The 18,485-nt window shown below is 42.6% G+C and overlaps 1 protein-coding gene across 2 annotated transcripts in view; it reads right to left on the reverse strand.

Annotated features, from left to right (window-relative positions):
• Positions 1 to 3,435: 3,435 nt before the first annotated feature.
• HABP4 (hyaluronan binding protein 4) overlaps positions 3,436 to 18,485 on the reverse strand; it is a 42,854-nt gene continuing 27,804 nt past the window's right edge. For both annotated transcript variants that reach the window (XM_038526840.1, XM_038526839.1), the window contains exons 6-8: positions 9,260 to 9,431; positions 6,341 to 6,526; positions 3,436 to 4,844 (exon numbers count right to left, since the gene is read on the reverse strand). In XM_038526840.1, coding sequence (XP_038382768.1) covers positions 4,788 to 4,844; positions 6,341 to 6,526; positions 9,260 to 9,431 — 415 coding nt within the window. In that variant the 3' untranslated portion in view covers positions 3,436 to 4,787. The remainder of the gene's footprint in view (positions 4,845 to 6,340; positions 6,527 to 9,259; positions 9,432 to 18,485) is intronic.

The raw sequence follows: 18,485 nt of genomic DNA on the forward strand, positions 1-18,485 counted from the left end.
TGATATCAGGGGCCCCTATGACTTCTCCGATGGAAGCTGGTCTCTCTCTCTCCCCAGAACGGTTCGGGCAGAATTTTTTGGTGAGTTCATAGGCCGTGTGTGGCCTCCCTGGCTGTGCACCATCCACCCCCAGGGGTGTTGCTCAGACAGATGCAGTGCGAAGGGCAGCCCCTCGGGTACCTTCAGGGACCCTATTCACCAGGCTTCCCAGGGCCCCACTCTGGGCACCTGCAAGGTTGGTGAAAATCCCTGTGGGCTGTCTTCCTACCCTAGGGTTAGCTCCCTGGGTTCCGGGGCAGGGGAACCAGGGTCGGGGTCACCACTTCACTCGCCAGGCCAGGCGGCCCCCACATTTTTCCCACCTTCCATCTTGCTGAGAACTGCTCCAACCACCCTGCTCCCTCTCTCCCCACCGCCCTCACCACGAGACACCCACTGAGGGCTGACACCGACCGGGTGTTGACTGCCAGGTGTTGCAGGGATCACAGGACCCACATCAGGTATCTCGTCCTCTGTGGTGCTTGGGTGTGGCGGGGTCGTGCGGGTGAGCCCCCTAGCGGGGTGGCTGCTCCCACCTTGCTGTCCAAGAACACTGGGGAGCCCTGCAAGCTCCGGGGAGACGGCTATGCGCCTGGACGCTGCTCTGACCCTGTAGGATGGGCACCCAGGCCGGCCCCTGCCATGGGGCCAGAGTCCTGCACGGTCGTGGTGCTCACAGGGCGAGGTGGTTGGAGTGCAGGAGTCCTCTCAGCCACAGGGCCAGGCCCAGGGCTGGCTCCCGGGAGCCGTGCTCTGGTTCATCTGGACCCGCGGCCTCTCGGGCGTCGCTACCTCTGATGCCCCGGAGGCCTGAAAAAGCCAAGAGCACTCCTCACCCCATCATGTTTTCAGGACCGTGTCAAGGGACTCCCTTGTGCCAAGTGTGGTCGCTGCATTGCTGCCCCGGCAGGGCCTGGCCGAGGCCGCGCTACCCGGCCCCTGGCCTCCCCTTTCCCTCCCCGGCAGCTGTGCCCTGGAGCCTGGTTACACACGTGGGAGTCTGAGGCGTGTGGAAGGAATGCCGGGCTCGAGGACCAAGTCCCGTGTCTTCCTCACGTCCTGCCTCTGTCTGCCCAGGGGACTGGTCAGGGGCCGAGAGACGTTCTTGCCCTACTCCCTGCCTCGGAGTGTGCCACCCACAGGACAGCACGGAGCCGCCCTCCTGCACCCTGTCTCCCCAAGTCATAGGTTCCCCGGGCAGCGCGGGAAGGGGCCCCTGCAGACTGCTAAGACACCCAAGTGAAGCACAGAGCCTTAATGCTCAGGGTGACCCTCAGGACTCAGTTGGGCTGGTGACTCAGTTCAGAGGGAGGGGAGGTGGCAACTGGCACAGGCACATGGACAGGCTCCTGGGGAAATGAGGTTCTTGGCTTAGGTGGTGCTTACAAGGAAGTTTTGTGCATTTATCCATATTGTTTTGCAATTGTTTTTTTTCTCTAATATTTTATTTTTAAGTAATCTCCACACTGACCGTGGGGCTCAAACTCACAACCCCAAGATAGTCACATGCTGTACCGACTGAGCTCGCCAGATGCCCCTACAGTAAAGGTTTTTTAAAATACCTGCTTTTTTCCTTCCTCGTTCCCTTTACCATGTAAACACAGACCCATCTAGGATGTGCCAGGCAAAGCCTCACATATGTGGGGCATGTCACGGGCAGTGGTGCCAGCTGCCCCAGGGCCTTCAGGTTGGTGTTGGAGGATCAAGAGAGGAGGGCAGACCCCTGGTGGCTGCTTCTACAGAGCATGATCCTCGTAGAGGCTGAGGGAGAGACAGCAGCAGTGAAGGAAACGGACAGACCTCCTCTCTCGGGGACACTATCCAGCGGGGTGATGCCGTGTTGGGCAGGGCAGCCCCACCTGCTCTTGGCAGTGTGGCTCTTTCCTGAATAGCCCAGAAGAGGTCAGTTCCTGTTTCTGACGGCTGATCTTTCCCAGCTTCTGAGACCCAGGTCCCATAGCTCCACAGGTCTTTCCTACACCACAATGTGTGGTTTCAAAAGAAAACAATGCCTTCACCTCTAAAGTAGCTGTGTGCAGGATGGCCTGGAGAGGCCAGTTAACAGAGGAAAAGCCCTGACCCAGGGACCCAGTAGCAGGGGCGTGGCCCTTACGGCCCTTCGGGCTCTGGAGGGGCCTGCCTTGCATGGGACGAAAACATTACACACTTAGCAGCCACATTAGGCGAAAGATATGCTACTTCTGAAAGCAGCCTGGCCACATCTTAAAATCATCCAGTGCAGGATGTCAACCTTCCTGAGGCAATTCCCAGGCAGCAGCTTCCAGTGAGCCTGCCTCTTCCCAGACCTTGTCAGAGAAGCATCCTGGGTTTTCATCTGGTCAGGGCTGGGAGCAGCCCCCTCCCTTCGAGGGTGATGGCTCTGTGAAGCTCTCCCAGCTCCAGACTACTCTTCCCACCTTCATCCAACTGTGAGCTCCTCCGGCTGGCCTTGGGGCTGGCACACCTGACTTTGCAACTCAAACGTACTTGGCCTCCGCCTTCCGAGAGTCTTGGGCCTGACTAGTTTTCTTTTGTGGGGTTGATTTGCTCAGTGTTAAGTTGCCAGCTAGAAACATGCCTTGCCTCATGGCCCGTCTACACCCACACATCTGAGTGTGGTAGGGGAACTTTGATCAGGAAGGCCTTCTCTTGTGTATGGGTCTGAACATAAGCTTCCTGTCAACTCGGATTTTTCCCTAACATGCTGTTAGGGATTTCCTCTGCTCTGTGCTTCCGCCTGATCTTCTCTGGGGCACTGGACTGTAGACAACCACATGACCAAAACCTGCCATCCATCTGCCCTACCAGTTGGTAAGAGGTAATCCTGGTGAGCAACCAAGTCTTATACAGGCTCAGGAAGTGTATGCCATACCCTAAAACTGTTTCTGACCACAGGACCCAAGACTGCTCCGTGGTACAGAGATCTCCAGTATGTTGGGAAGGATGTGGTGTTTGTAAATACAGTATTAAATCCAGCTCTATGGGCTTTCCAAGCATTATCTACAATACTAGGGAACTTTCTTGAAAGGGATCTCGGTTTCGCCAACCTTCAAAGCAAAGGCAGGCAGAGTGACTTCATGTGACAGCCTCATGCTGTACTAGCTGATCATTGTGGCTGAACCTGACATTCATTCTCCTGAGACTTGACTTGGGTCAGGGCACTCCCACTCATCGTGTCCTTTCCAGGGAGAGGGAATACAGCAATCACTTAATAGATCTTAGTGCTTAGATATTAATTTAATAATGAGCCCAAGGGTAGGCAGTCCCCCACAGCAAAGGTCCTTAACTGGTTATCACGTGGTGCGGGGGGGTACAGCTGATTCCTCCTGCTGGGTCTCTTTCCACGTTTTCTCTTGACCTGGGAGTGACCAAAAGGATTCAGCTTTCTATACACAGTTAGGAGGGAATACCAACCTTTATTTACACTTGGGTTCAAGGTCAGAGCCATCTTAAACAGCATAGCAAAGTGGGGGAAAAAGCACAGATCTTGGGACCGGGTTCAGGTCCAGCACAAGCAGAGTAACTGTGTAACAACAGGCAAATGTTATCTTGAGTTTCTGCAGCAAAGTGGGGAGAGCCTCACCGGAGCTGCCCACAGCTGCTCCAGCTGCCTTGGCCCTAGGCCCTGCCCTGGAGCGCTCAGCCCGCTGGCGTGGGCTCTTCAAGCGGGCTCTTCAGGGGTTGCTCTGTTGGGCAGGGCAGGACTCAGTGACTTACTAAGTGACTTACTGAACCTCCAAGGTGTCCCCTAACCCCAAACGCTCGCCAAAGGCAAGAAAGAGGAACTCAAACTGGTATAAGGGCTGAGTGAGAAAAACCGCACACGGCGTTCAATAAATACTATTTACAAATCTTGCCAGGACAAGGACAGAGGACATCTGTACATGGGCGTCGAGTTCAAATACTAGTTTTGAGGGAGAAAAGGATACGGTGGTAAGTTACAATACTCTTGCCTGGACCCCCCTCTCACTTCATTGATGGGTTAAATAACATGATTTTAAAAATCGTATGCTTGATACTCATCCTAAAAACCACCCAAACCCTAAATATGCACATTTATACTAAGCATGTGTGTATGTGTGTGTACATACACACACAGAAACCACGAGGTAGTTTAAATCACCATTAAAAAAATTAATACTTTTCCTAGTTCTCTGTCATAGAGTGGAAGCCAGTAGCCGCGCACTAGCTGCTTAAAATTATTGGTTACGTGAAAACCAGAACTCAAAAAATTTCCAGGAGAGTATAACATTTACAAGTAAACAGTCAGTACATTTATAGTTTAATTCCCCTGTCTCTGAAAAGTAGGCTGTGACCTCGCTATGTGTGTTTCCTCTGGCATTAAAGAACACAGCCCTCTGGCCTATACAGTTTACAGAGCCGGCTCAGTAGATTCTATTTTACATCTTTACTCTCCTGGTTTCCGTGGAGGATTCAATACAATCTCTATATATACATTTTAAATATTATTTCTGAACTTCATTTGGGATTCCTTCAATAAAAAAATAATCACCATTCTCCACCCTCTTGGGAAAGTGCCAGACTAACCCCCTGGCTGGAACTGCTGCTCTTGTGTCTGGAGAAATCCCGATCCCATAGCTCCCAGGCCAAAAAAGTGCAACAAATTCACACTACACGGGAAAAAGCAACATCTATTGTTCTTAGAGTCTGACTCTTCCTCACGGCAAGAAAAGTCTCTTCATAGGTACGCAGACACGGTGTCAGGTTGCTAGGGAAACAGGGCTCTCTCAAGCCAGAGCAGGAAAATCCTCAGGGTCATCTGGGTTGGGAGCAACATCTTGTGTCTAAAGAAGAAAAGAAGAGTCTTGAAACCCAGTCACCTGAAGCACTCCCACTTGGGCAGAGCCCTCTGAGAAACACGCGCCTGCGCTTTCAAGGGGCGGGGGGCGCAAACGGTGGCTGTGGCTCAAACACCCCGGGAGAGGAGGCCCCACTGCAAATAGGACATGCAGAAAGGGGGATGAGGAAGGGTGCCTCTCCCACTCAGACTTGCTCCTGGCCCCTGCAAGACGGCCAGCAGTGCCTGCCTGCCTCCCTGCCTCCCACAAAACCTTACCGAGTGCCTCTTTCTTGTATCTGGCACTTCCCTCATTCAGTAAACATCATACAGAATGTTTACTACGTGCAGACACAAGGTTGATTAGAGACAGTTCTTGCCTGCCCTGGGGGCCCCTGGGCTGAGGGGGTAAGTCCTGAAGAAGTCACAGTGTGGTAGTTTCAGCCAACAGCTGGCCCGTGAACAGCCCACAGAAGGGGTGCCCACAGCAGTCTGGTGGCGAAAGGCACGTCACGGTCAGGTAGGGTTTTCTACCAGAGAAGGTTGTTCCAGAGATAAGCCTCAGCGAAGGAGCAAAGAGAATACAGACCCCGAAATGGAGCAACTGGACAGTTGAAGGGATGGGGGCCCAAGGGCAGTTCTGAGCTGGAAAATGCAGAGATTTGTTCACAAAACACTTATGAATCGCCTACTATACCCATCCATTGTGCTGGGGGAACTAAAAACGAGCAAAAGCAGACATGTTTCTGTCACCTATGGTAGAGACGGCAGGTGCTGATCAATAATCACACCATTGTAGTTGTGAGAATACAACTACAAATGAAGATGACACTTCAAAGAAAAATAAAATTCTTTGCTCAAGGACTCTGACCTGGTCTGGAAGGAAATGTGACCAAAGAAGATTCCTGTGAGGAAGCAAGGTCAGAGGATATTATTCTAGGTGAGCAAGCAAAGGGGGTAGAAGGACCATCAGGTGCAAAGCCCCTGTGGGGTCAGGAACATGCTTGTCTAAAGAACTAGAGCTAGAGCAGTGTTGGCTGAGGAGAGAAAGGATGGTGTGAGGTGAGAAGGTGAGCCTGGGGAGGTGGCTGAGGAGAGAAAGGATGGTGTGAGGTGAGAAGGTGAGCCTGGGGAGGTCCCAAGGAGGCCCTGAAGCCTTAGGAAAGATTCTATCTGCCTGGAAAGCACCGGAAGGGCAGGGCATACGACCACCAGGTGGTCTGACTGCATCCCGAGCTGGGAATCCTGTGTGATGCAGATGAATGAGCTTGTCTCTGGTTCTGAGTGTGCACTCACAGCAGACTGTGGACCCCCCTGGTGACCATGGGCCACCGGATGGTCTGTGCCCAACTACGACCATGCTGCTGATGTAACTGTTCCAAACTAGCAGAGGAATGGACAGCAGACCCTGGTGGCCCTCCCAACTGCACAGCCCAGGGTATCCTCCTCATCCTCTCACTTCCTGCAGAAGAACCATCCAGGACACAGAACACCAGCACTCACCACCACTTCCACTCTGGGTCCATAGTTTTCTGCCCTTCTGATCCTTCCCCGGCCTCCCCGTGGGCCACCTCTGGCTCCACGCCCAGGACGAGGGAGGTTACCGAAATTAATCTCCAGCTGGGATGTGATGTCATTGGCTGCTTTCCGGAAAACATGGGCATCGTCTTCATAGTCATCCTTTACCATCTGGAACACAGTTACAGCATCTCAGCATCACACACACAGCCGTCTCCATGGACACTTGCTCCATTAAACGTCCCGGAGCTACGCTGCCCGGGAGCCACTGTGACATCTGGCAGGACAGTGCCCTCCACCCCTGCTGCCCCACGGCAAGACAGAGGTGGCGCCCCTGTTGCTCTGGGCTCAGCACACGGGGGATCTGCCATTTCCCAGCCACACGTTCTCATACTCATGGTCTTCATCCAAACATCTGTGAACTTATTATTATATTAATTTGAATTAATGAGACCAAGTTGCTATGAGCTTGGCAGGTTAAGCTGTTAAGATTTGACATGCCTAACAGTAATTGATATAAATGTTTAATGTCGAAATGCATTCTGCTCAGATGAAAAAGTTTTAATTTCTGCCTTTTTTATTTGTTCACAAATGCTAGTTTGATAAATAAGGAAATATTACCTTCCTAGGATAGAACTTGATGGAAAAAACTCCTCTCAATGTGGGTGCTGACTGTACAAATACCATATGTTAAAAACTGCATGATTTACAATAAACAATTCTGACTCAAATATAGGGAAATAGTAAAATAACAGAGTATGGTTATCTAAGGATTGTTCCCAATGCTGCAGAAAGAACTCAAGCTGCTTTTTATGAACTATTTTGGTCAAAATACTTTGAGAAATTACATTTTAAGAGGTCAAATAAGTTCTGTGTCTTGTTAAAGGAAAACTGTATTAAATATATCTTGCTCCAAATTTGATTTGGCTTCGATTCCTAAGAACAGATAAAACAAACCTCTCACTTATGAGTAAAATATAAATATACAGGAAATATGCCAATGGTCTTCAAGGAGAATCTCCAAAGTGCTTTAATGCTGAACATTCCTACAACTTGTCTAGGAAATGGAATCAGGTTTCCCCAAACATATTAGTCCCTTCTGGCCATGTGTTTGGTACAGAGTTCATGTTTAACATGTTTAACATGTTTAACATGGTACAGCTGCCTTCCAAGCTGCACATGAAAATAAAGCAGAGACCTTAGGTAAATGGAAGAAAGGACAATTCGGGCGCACCAGCACCGTGGTAAAAAGGTAGACCTAGAAACAGCCCACTGCGTCCTAGCGGACAGCGGGCTCCTAGCGCAGAGCTGAGTGTGCTTTCCAGGGCCCAGCTCACTTTGGAGGCTCCTGTTGCTCTGGACTTTGCAAACACAAGATCCCACCACAGTGATTGGTCTCTTAGGGTGCCCAGGACAAAGCACATTAGTCACCCAAGATTTGGCTTCTGTTGCTTTCAGAACGATTCAGGTTTCCTGGCTGAAACCTCCAATGCCATCAGATTAACAAGGACCCGTGTGCCTTACTGAGACAAGCTGGATGAGTCAGCTAACCCACTTGCTTCAGATATTGCAGCAGACCTCTTTCTGGAGCCTCTCTTCAGGGAGGATGAATCTGGTGTGGATGCAGGAAAAATAGCTTCTATTTTTACCTAACATGTCAGCTGCATATTTCACATCCTGACAGCACATTTGTTTTAGGCAAAGCTTTATTTACAATGCCCCAGAACAAAAAAGAACAAAATGAATAGGAAAAGAGCCAACCCAGCCAGCTGATGGACTTGTAGAAATACCTCACAGAGATTTCCAAGAAAATAAGGCTCTTGCCTCCATGCTGCTGGGAAAAAAAAAAAAAAAAAAAGCCACTTCTAGTCGAACAGCTCAAAACTCACTAGTAAGGCCTCTAAGAGACTGGACTCACCAGAACAGGAGGTGGGAGGGGATCCTGTATCATAAGTGACCCTCTAATTAAAGTATCCATTCAAAGACTAGCACTAATCAAAGTATAAATGGAAACACAGACAAATCTACAGTACAAAATTCCTGAGTTTCAAATGGAAAACCAATTAATGATACCCAGAAGAAAGGGTTTGTTCACCCCCATCATCAACATAGAGATATGTATCAAGATAAATGGCTATGACTGAATGATGTGAATTCTAAATTTTAAAATTTTAAAATGAGAATGCTTCAGGATACCTTTAAGTTCAGGAACACAAATAGAATGTGATTAAATGACACGCTGACCATCCCACACAATATAGGCTGGGAGATCTTTCCAAAGCAGAGGCCTCCAAAAAAGGACTGAACCCAAACTATGAGAATAAGGCCCTCACAAGTGAGAAGGACACTGTGAATGATCATACGGCTGACTGGCTCTCAGGGGCTCCTCCTCTTGGGGGCCTGTCTTTGGAGTCTCCGCAGTTAGGCAGAGGAAGCAGAGCTGCTGCAATTAACAGAGTACAGAACTCCAGGTTGTTTAAAATGATCAAGTACTCCCAATTAAATGTGCTTCTAAAGAGCTTGAGCTGAACCTAATCTAATCATGAAATGCAGAGCAGTTATCCTGTGAAATGGCATTGCTCAGGAAACACTGTACCTCTCTTTTGAGATAAAAATGAAATGCCATTAACATTCAGTATTTGCACAAAGCACAGCTCTGGGTTGAGCAGAAGATGCACTGTCACCATAACTGCTTTGTATGAAGTGTCAATAGGTCAAGTTCCAACTCGTTTTATGAACAATACTGATAAAATTAGGCACACATCACATCTGATTACTCCTAGGTAGAAAGCAGAACACCAACTATTAATGTCCCATTTGCACCTCAGAAGTGGAGAGGGTCCATCCAGTTCCTAGTCAGTTAATCCAGAAAATCACCTCTAGAGAAGAAAATGTCATGCTTACATCATCTCTATACTTGGATTTGTGTATCACCACTGCTTTGGAAGGGACAGTGGACTCAGGTTTTCGGATGTTAAACTCAGGCTTTGGTCTGGTCTGTTCTTGAAGATTTTTCCACTCATCGAGGGTCATCTCTTGAACTTGAGTTTCTTCTTCTAACTCCAACTCAGGAACTCTATAAAGAAGCAGAAGTTTTTGATGGTTCTTTTTTTTTTAATTTTTATTTTCATTTATGATAGTCACAGAGAGAGAGAGAGAAGCAGAGACATAGGCAGAGGGAGAAGCAGGCTCCATGCACCGGGAGCCCGACGTGGGATTCGATCTCGGGTCTCCAGGATCGCGCCCTGGGCCAAAGGCAGGCGCTAAACCTCTGCGCCACCCAGGGATCCCGTTTTTGATGGTTCTAAAATGCCTGTGTTCTCATACGCAAAGTCATTACTCTTAGTTTAGCCACTTTCATGGTCCCACATCTAATTTACATAAGGTAAAATCTCTGAACCACAAGCTTCCCTACTTTAATCATTTTATGGTATCACTGCTAACTAAAGATACTTCTTGTCTGTCTTTCCTTTTTTTAAAGTAATCTCTGTGCTCACTGTGGGGCTCACACTCACAAGCCCAAGATCAGGAGGCGGGCACATGCTTCCCCGACTGAGCCAGCTAGACACCCCACTTCCCATCTGTTTGTTTCAAAGCTGTCTTTGAAATATGGGAATATCACCATCCCATTGACATTACACTTCACCTCCAGGCATTCCCTTCCCAGATGGCATTACACACAAAATGAGATAACTGCAAAAGAAAAGGGAGAAGCTATTGAGTCAAAACAAATATAGGCAATCATGAACAGAATCATAAAATGGTGGGTTACACATACATACTTTTGTAAATATCCTCTTTGAATTCATGAGATTTTAAAAGAAAAGAGAAGACAGATATATGAGAAATAAGGCCCTCACAAATGGAAAGGACACCATGAGTGATCCTGCAGATTCAATGGACTAGAATTCAGAGCACAAAAATAAATCCTTGTATTTACAATATTTTTTTTCAAGCAGGTGCCAATGACAATTTAAAGGAGAAAAAATAGTCTTTTCAACAAATGGTGCTGGGAAAACAGGATACCCACATGCAAAAGAAGGAAGCTGGATCCCTACCTCACACCAGAAATATGAGTTAGAAATACAAACCCCTTAAAAGATGATACAGGCACCAATCTCCATGATTTAACATTAAGCAGTGGTGACACCAAAAGTGTAAGTAACAAAAGATAAAGTAGACAAACTGGACATCACTAAAACTTTTGTGCTGCAAAGGACACCGTTAAGAAGTAAAAAAAACAACTCATGAAATGGTAGAAAATATTGCAAATCATGTATCTGATAAAGGACTTACATCTTACATCTTGACTCTTACAACTCAATGAAAAGAAATAACCCAAATGGAAAATAGGCTAGATTCTGAATAGACATTTTTTCCAAAGATGATCTCAAATAACCAATAAGATGCTCAATATCATTAGCCATCAGGGAAATGCAAATCAGAACTGCAATGACACTCCACACTCAGTAGGATGATTAGAATAAAAAAGACATTTAACAAGTGCTGGTGAGGATGTGGAGAAATTGGACTCTCATACATTGCTGATGGGAATATGAAATTGTGTGGCCACTTTGAATTACAGTCCAGCAAACCCTCAAAAATTTAAACAGAGTTACCATCTGACCTAGCAATATCACTCTTACATATACACCTATGAGAAATGACAACATATGTCCATGTGAAAACACACAGCACCACAAATGGAAATTCAATAATGCTGTTTATTCATAATGCAGCATTATTCCTAATAGCCAAAAAGTAGAAACAGCATGAATGTCCATCAACTGATGCAAAGATAAACAAAATATGGGTTATCTGGGATGCCTGGGTGACTCAGCAGTTGAACATCTGCCTTTGGCTCAGGGTGTGATCCTGGAGTTCTGGGATCGAGTCCCACATCAGTCTCCTGTGGGGAGCCTGCTTCTCCCTCTGCCTGTGTCTCTGCCTGTCTCTCTCATGAATAAATAAAATCTTTAAAAAAATGTTCTGGAACCAGTAACAGTGATGGCTGCATAACACTGTGAATGTAGTAAATGTCAGTTGTACACTTTAAAATGGTTAAGCCTGTAAATTTTATTTATATGTATTTACCACCAAAAAGAAAGTATACATACATCCTATGGCATGGATGAACCCCAAAACATAATGCTAAGCGAAATAAGCCTGACCCAAAAGGACAAATATTATATTCCACTTATATGAGGTACCTAGAATTGGCAAATTCATAGAGATATAGAAGAATAGAGGTTATTAAAGGGTAAAGGGGATGGAGGAATGGGGATTTATTATTTCATGGATACAGCATTTCTCTTTGTGATGATGAAAATGTTCTGGAGATGAATGGTGGTAATGGCTGCACACGAAGTTACAGGTTCATGATATGAAAACTATTAGTGAAATCAGAAGAGAAACCTAATCATAGAGCATCCAAAACAGGCATATTTATAAAGCGCCTTTAAAATATCAAGCAAATGGTAGAAAAAAAAATCAAAGCAGTGGTTGTCTCTGAAGGAAGGAGCATAAGGGAACTTTCTGGCATGATGGTAATATTCTACATCTTGATGGAGGAGTTTGGGTTCCACAAGCATATGCATTTGTTAAAAAATGAATGTACACTTATTTTTTAACTTTACAATGAACTAATTTTACATCAGTTTAGGTGATGGATTAGGTGTTTACTATAAGATTCTTTAAACTTTGCTGTGTTTGAAAATTTTCATAATACAAAGTTAAAAAAATGCTAATATTAAAACATCCCAAATGATATATATATATATATATTGGCAAAAATATGAAAAGACATTAAAAATACGTAGTAGCAAAATACTGGAAATAACCTGAACTCATCTAGGGAGAAATTTGGTAGAAAAATTATGGATATTAAACATGAATTTTAAACAGCTTAAAAAAGGAATGAGTACTATCTCTATATATTGCTATGGAGCATCTGCTGATTTGTTCATGGAAAAGCAAAGTGGAATGTACATTACCATTCACCGAAGAAGTAGTGAGACATACAAATATATCACTAATTCCCACTTTCTAGAAGTTCACATGAAGCTTTTATAAAAAGCCTACATCAGTACCAGTTTCTGCAAACTAAAGAAATCAGAAGAGGACTTTTGCTTTTATGGAAAAAGGAAAAAAAGTGAAAACAGTGTTCAGCTTTGATTTTGCAGTGAGGCAGAGTGTATCATGAGCAGCAAGAGCAGCCTCACCAAGCTTCTTTCCCAGGAACTACACTCAGTACATCTCAGCATCAAGCTGATAGCTTTGAAATGTCTGTGAGCATCTGTGCTTTATCTCAATTTATTTTGTGCATCTGGTAGCAAGATGTGTCCTAAAGTATCAGAAAAGCCTAAGCAGTTAATTTTTGACTCTAGGAATGCTCAAAAAATCTTTAATATAAATTAATGGTAATAAATTTACCATTAATTTCCTAGAGTTAGCCTATGTTTCAAAGAAACACCCTACTTTCAGATAGCAGGGGAAACCTGTATACATATAGGTTTTAAAAAATTATAATAGGCCAGAGAAATAACACAGATAGAAGCTGGTTGGAAAGTATACTGTTTGGGATCCCTGGGTGGCGCAGTGGTTTAGCGCCTGCCTTTGGCCCAGGGCGTGATCCTGGAGACCCGGGATCAAATCCCATGTCGGGCTCCCGGTGCATAGAGCCTGCTTCTCCCTCTGCCTATGTCTCTGCCTCTCTCTCTCTCTGTGACTATCATAAATAAATAAAAATTAAAAAAAAAAAAGGAAAGTATACTGTTTAATCAGATGGAACTTTGGAAACACAAATGTTTTATATAATTATAAAACAGATCTAAATTCAAATTCAATCCCTAAAATTTGAAAGCAAAATTAATAAAATTAACCTAATGTTTATCGAGTTGGTGACACAACCATCAGGAGAAACTAAAGTATCTTTAAGACAACTTTGATTACTCATTTCTCTCACTATAACTTTTTAGTAATCATATTATTGGACACAATGTTGGTAATGTTTGTTATCTGTGTGTGTACCCAATGAGTGATGTTACTGACAACTGGGATTTTCAGCATGGAAGTAAAAGAGAAACAAATGTAAGAACAAACAAATGTAGTTTTGCTAAAAATTCATAGTCTTAAATTTCAAATGGAAATAATAAACTCATATTTTACCTAAAAAGTGTATATGTATATTTCTCAGTTGTGTCTACTTAAAATGTCCTAGAGACAACTAAGAACTTAGTAGCAGTGAGCACCCCTACTGCTCAGACTGTGGTCTCTAACTACCATATTCTATTAAAAGAAAATTGCTCTCTTTGGAAAAATGGCTCGATATGAGGTATTTTGTATTGGGTAGGAAGTATAGATGATGAGCTCAGAACACATCCTACCAAAATGCAAGAAAGCCATCAAAGATGACTAGTGTGTGTGTAAAGGACCAAGATCAACTTGAAGAAATTCCCTCTAGCTAAAAACTGGGTCAGTTTAAAACACATAAGAAGAAAAAAGTCAGTGGATTGAAATAATGTTTAAATCTCTAAATTCATAATGACACTTAAAAGTCACTTGCACCTCTGAAGTATGATAGGGAACCAAATCAACTCACTATTCTAGAAATAGATAAAAAGTACTTCTTACCCTTTTATTCATCCTACATTTCTTAAACTTCTACCTCAACATAATCAACTAGTTCTAGGCAAGCTTTTCCTTACAGATCATGCCAGATAATAAGGGGAGAAAGAATGAGATTATTACACTATCATCAATATGCAGCCTTAATAAAATAATGCATACAGGCAATGATGGCCTTTTAAAACCTATGAAATAATCCTGCAAAAAGCTGAACCTGAATTTGACCAAACCTCTGACGTTCAGTATTAATTTTCAGGGAATACAGAAAATACAGGAGACAAAGAACACGTTCGACTACTCTACGAACAATGTTATGTTACAACTGGCTTGCACCAGTTGTAACATAACAGTTGTATTGAACTGGCTATAAGCCAGTTCAATTGTTACCTTTTCATGAGTTTTGTGAGCTGGCTATTAATGACTATTAAAAATTAAATTATATAAACTTATAAGTAACTATAACAAAGATAATTTAAAAATTACAATTCACTATTCCCTAATTCACTCTATTTTACCTTTATCTATGCTCTTGAGGTGAATTATATCTAATGTATGTGTATACTGGAAATGCTACATAATAGTGTGCTACTGCCCACCTCTTCCTAGCTCTGTGTTCAGATGACACATTGGTAGTTTTAAATCAGCCATGATGGGAATGTTTACACCACAGAAACCAGCAAGTGCCAATGGACCCAGGCTTTTTCATCCTAGAGAGCCAGATGTTGATTATCTACCAGCATACCATTGCTCACAGGGAGGCACTCAATAAAATTCTGACTCTGGACATATGACCCAGTTTTTTTGACAAGTATATTACAAGGGAAATAAAAAACATGCAGAGTTAGAGTGACTTAAAAATAATCAAAACAGGGACACCTGGGTGGCTCAGCAGTTTAGTACCTGCCTTAAGCCCAGGGCGTGATCCTGGAGTCCCCGGATCGAGTCCTGCATCAGGCTCCCTGTATGGAGCCTCCTTCTCCCTCTGCCTGTGTCTCTGCCTCTCTCTCTCTGTGTCTCTCATGAATAAAAAATAAAACAAAAAACAAAAGAATTATCAAAACAGTATAATATTAGTATAAAATAAACCAATGGAACACAGAGCATAGAAAGAGGCCTTCACATAAATGGAAAACTGATTTTTATGTTTCATCTGCTGTAATAACTGAATACACATATGCTAAAAAAAGAGAAAAAGGGGAACTTTGATCCCCACCTCACACTGTATATAAAAATCAACTCAAAATGGATCACAGACCTAAATATAAAAACCCAAACTGTTAAACTTATAAGAAAACTTTTGTGATATTAAATTGGGCAAAGTCTTCTTAGTTTTGAGACCAAAAGCCAGATCAATAAAAGAAAAAAATAATAAAGCAGACTTCATCAAAATTAAAAACTGCTGCTGTTCAAAAGACATGAGAAATTGAAAAGACAGATAATTATCCAATGAAGAAAGTATCTGCAAATCATTTATCTGACAGAGGACTTAAATCCAGAATATATGAAGAACTCTCAAAACACAGTAATAAGAAAGCAGTTATAAAATGAGCAATTTCAACACTCTTTATTAAAGAAGCTATATAAACGGCAAATAACCCATTAAAAAGTTGCTTTAATATCATCAGTCAATAGGGAAATGCAAATTAAAACCACAATGAGATATAAACCTATTATAATGGCCAGAAATTATAAAAACTGGAACAACCACTTTAGAAAAGAGTTTAAGTTTCTTAAAAAGTTATCTATACACCTGCCATATAGTACAACCATTCCATTCTTAGGTGTTTACATAGGAGAAATTAAAATGTATATCCCAGAAAGAGTTGTACACAAAAATGTTCATAGCAGCTTCATTTGTAATAACAAGAACTGGAAACAACCCAAATGACCACCAGGTAGACGGGCAAAGAAACTGCAGTCTATCTGTACAGTGGAATACTGCTTGAGAATAAAAAGGAATGAACTATTGGTACATACAGCAACATGGATGAATCTCAAAAGTATACTCAGTGAAAGAATACAGGCCAAAAAAAAAAAAAAGAATACATGATGGATGATTTCATTAATAGAAAACTATAGTAACTGCAAACTAATCTTTAGTGCAAAAAGTAGATCACTGGTTACCTGGGGAGAAGGGGCAGGAGGGAGGGATGACAAAAGGATAAAGGGAAACTTTATGGGTTGATGGATATACTCATTGTTTTCATTGTGGTAATGGTTTTTACAAGCATATACAGATGTCAAAGCTTGTGAGACTGTACATTCTAAATATATGCCACTCACTGGATATGAACTGTATTTCAATAGTACTGTTTTAAAAAGAGATAAGAGACACACCAATTAAGATGTATATTTCAATATTAATTCAAATAAATAAGTTGTTTTAAAAAGAGATTTTGAGACAGTCAGGGAAACTGACAAACTGCCCAGATATTTAAGGAATTGTTAAAAACTTTAGAGGGGATAACACTGTTCTAGTTAAAAAGAGTAGACTTGTAGGGGCACCTGGGTGGGGCAGAGTCAGTTAAGCATCTGACTCTTGGTTTTGGCTCAGGTAGTCATTTCAGAGTCGTAGATGGAGCCCTTGCATTGGGCTCCCTGCTCAGCAGGGAGTCTGCTTGAGACTCTCTCTTACCCTCTCTCTGTCTGCCCCTGCCCCCACACTCATTCTCTTTCTCTCTGAAATAAATGAATCTTTTTTTAAGTAGACTTTTAGGTATAGCATCCTGAAACATTTATGAACGATATAGGATATCCTAAGGGCAAGAGGAAATGGGTAGATACATATGAAACATATGAAACAGGAATGGCGAAGACTGGATAAAAGTTTAAGCTGAATACCTTAGGTGGAGGTTCACTGTACTATTTTTCATATATATCTTTCTATAACAATCTTCTAATACACCACTAAAAATAAAAGAAATATTAAGGATTTATAAAGGTTCTTAGGCTACTTGTGACAGAATCAGGAAATCAGTGATTTCTTATAGAAATCAGTTGCTATTCTGATTATAGACTATAATCTAGTTCTGATTTCTAGAACTTATGCTGTGAATTTGAGGACTCTTTCATAACTCAGATTACTTAATAGAAGTTAATGATTTCCAAAAAGTTTAGTAAGAACAGATCTTGTATTAAAACCACAAAAGAAGTACTTTTTCTGTTTGCTTGTCTTAAAGAACATCATATCCAAACATGAAGGTAATACCAAGAAGTGTAAGGCAGATAAAAAGTGGAGTCTTTTTTTTTTTTTTTTTTTAAGTGCAGTCTTTAAGTGACACACACACAAATACCCAAAGTGAAGAAAACAGAGTTCTCAAAGGAGAGCATTTGCTGCAAGTGATTCCCTCCTTGAAAGTGATCGCCCTGACCCCATGCACACTGGGGCATACCATTCATGAGTGTATGTGTAGATGTTCCCGATGCATCCTTTACCATCTGTCACTGCAACAAGCCATGTTGGGAGCAGTGTAAAACCACCAAGCAAGGCTCCTTCACCTTAATCTCTACTGACTACAAATTCTTACAAAAAACACATTCTATGCAAGTTCTGTGAGGCAGATCCCATTTCCTATTTGAAATGGCACCAAATGCAGTTTTTACTGGCAGTTTCAGCAGACTGGATTTTCAACAGGAAGAGATGTATAATTAATCCCTCATTTCCAGAAGGGACGAAAGTGGTTATATTTCTAGCAGTTATAAAAGCACTGTAATTGCTATCACTCTAATTTAACAACCCCTCCACCATTTGACTAATTCAAAGACCTTCACGGTTCTTGGTATATTATCAAACATCTTGGAAGAGGACTTTATATCAGAGCTGCCTAGAGATAATAGGTGGTCTAATTTATGATTTGTATTATAAATAATACTATATACAAATTTGATAGTTATAGATTTGTTTTGAAATGGGTGGAATTATAGAAGAAAACGATTTTAACAACTGTTAATTTAAAAATAAATGGGGCAATAATGCTAACATTTACTGTTTGCTTACTAGGTGCCAATGCTATTCAAAGTGCTTTACATTAATTTGGTCATGTTAATTATCCCATGAATTAGATCCAATCAATAGCTACATTTTACAAGTAAGAAAACTGAGGCAGAGGTCATATCATTAATAAATGAAAGAGCCATGTTTCATATCCATTCATTCTAACTCCAAAGCCCAGACTCAACCCCTTTAGGGTATAAGAGGGCAAAGAAATACACTCAGATAGAATATAGTTAAGATGTGGACAGAGAAAACATACACAATGCCAGATGTCCAAATATCCATTCAGGCAATACCTTTTCACCTCAATATATGAAAGAGTGCAGGGAACCAAAAAAAGAGTTCTAGAAATAAAATTTTATTATGGCCTACTTAACCAGGGCAAGTGGATTTAACCTACCATGTAAATGATACCTCTTCCTTCCTTCCTTCCCAAATACTGAAAGGGAAGTGAATTTGATGCTAAACTTGTGAGCTCCTCAGAAATTTGCCATATACATTCTAAAGAGG

Source organism: Canis lupus, chromosome 1 (genome assembly GCF_011100685.1).
Source record: "Canis lupus familiaris isolate Mischka breed German Shepherd chromosome 1, alternate assembly UU_Cfam_GSD_1.0, whole genome shotgun sequence".
Lineage (NCBI taxonomy): Eukaryota > Metazoa > Chordata > Mammalia > Carnivora > Canidae > Canis > Canis lupus.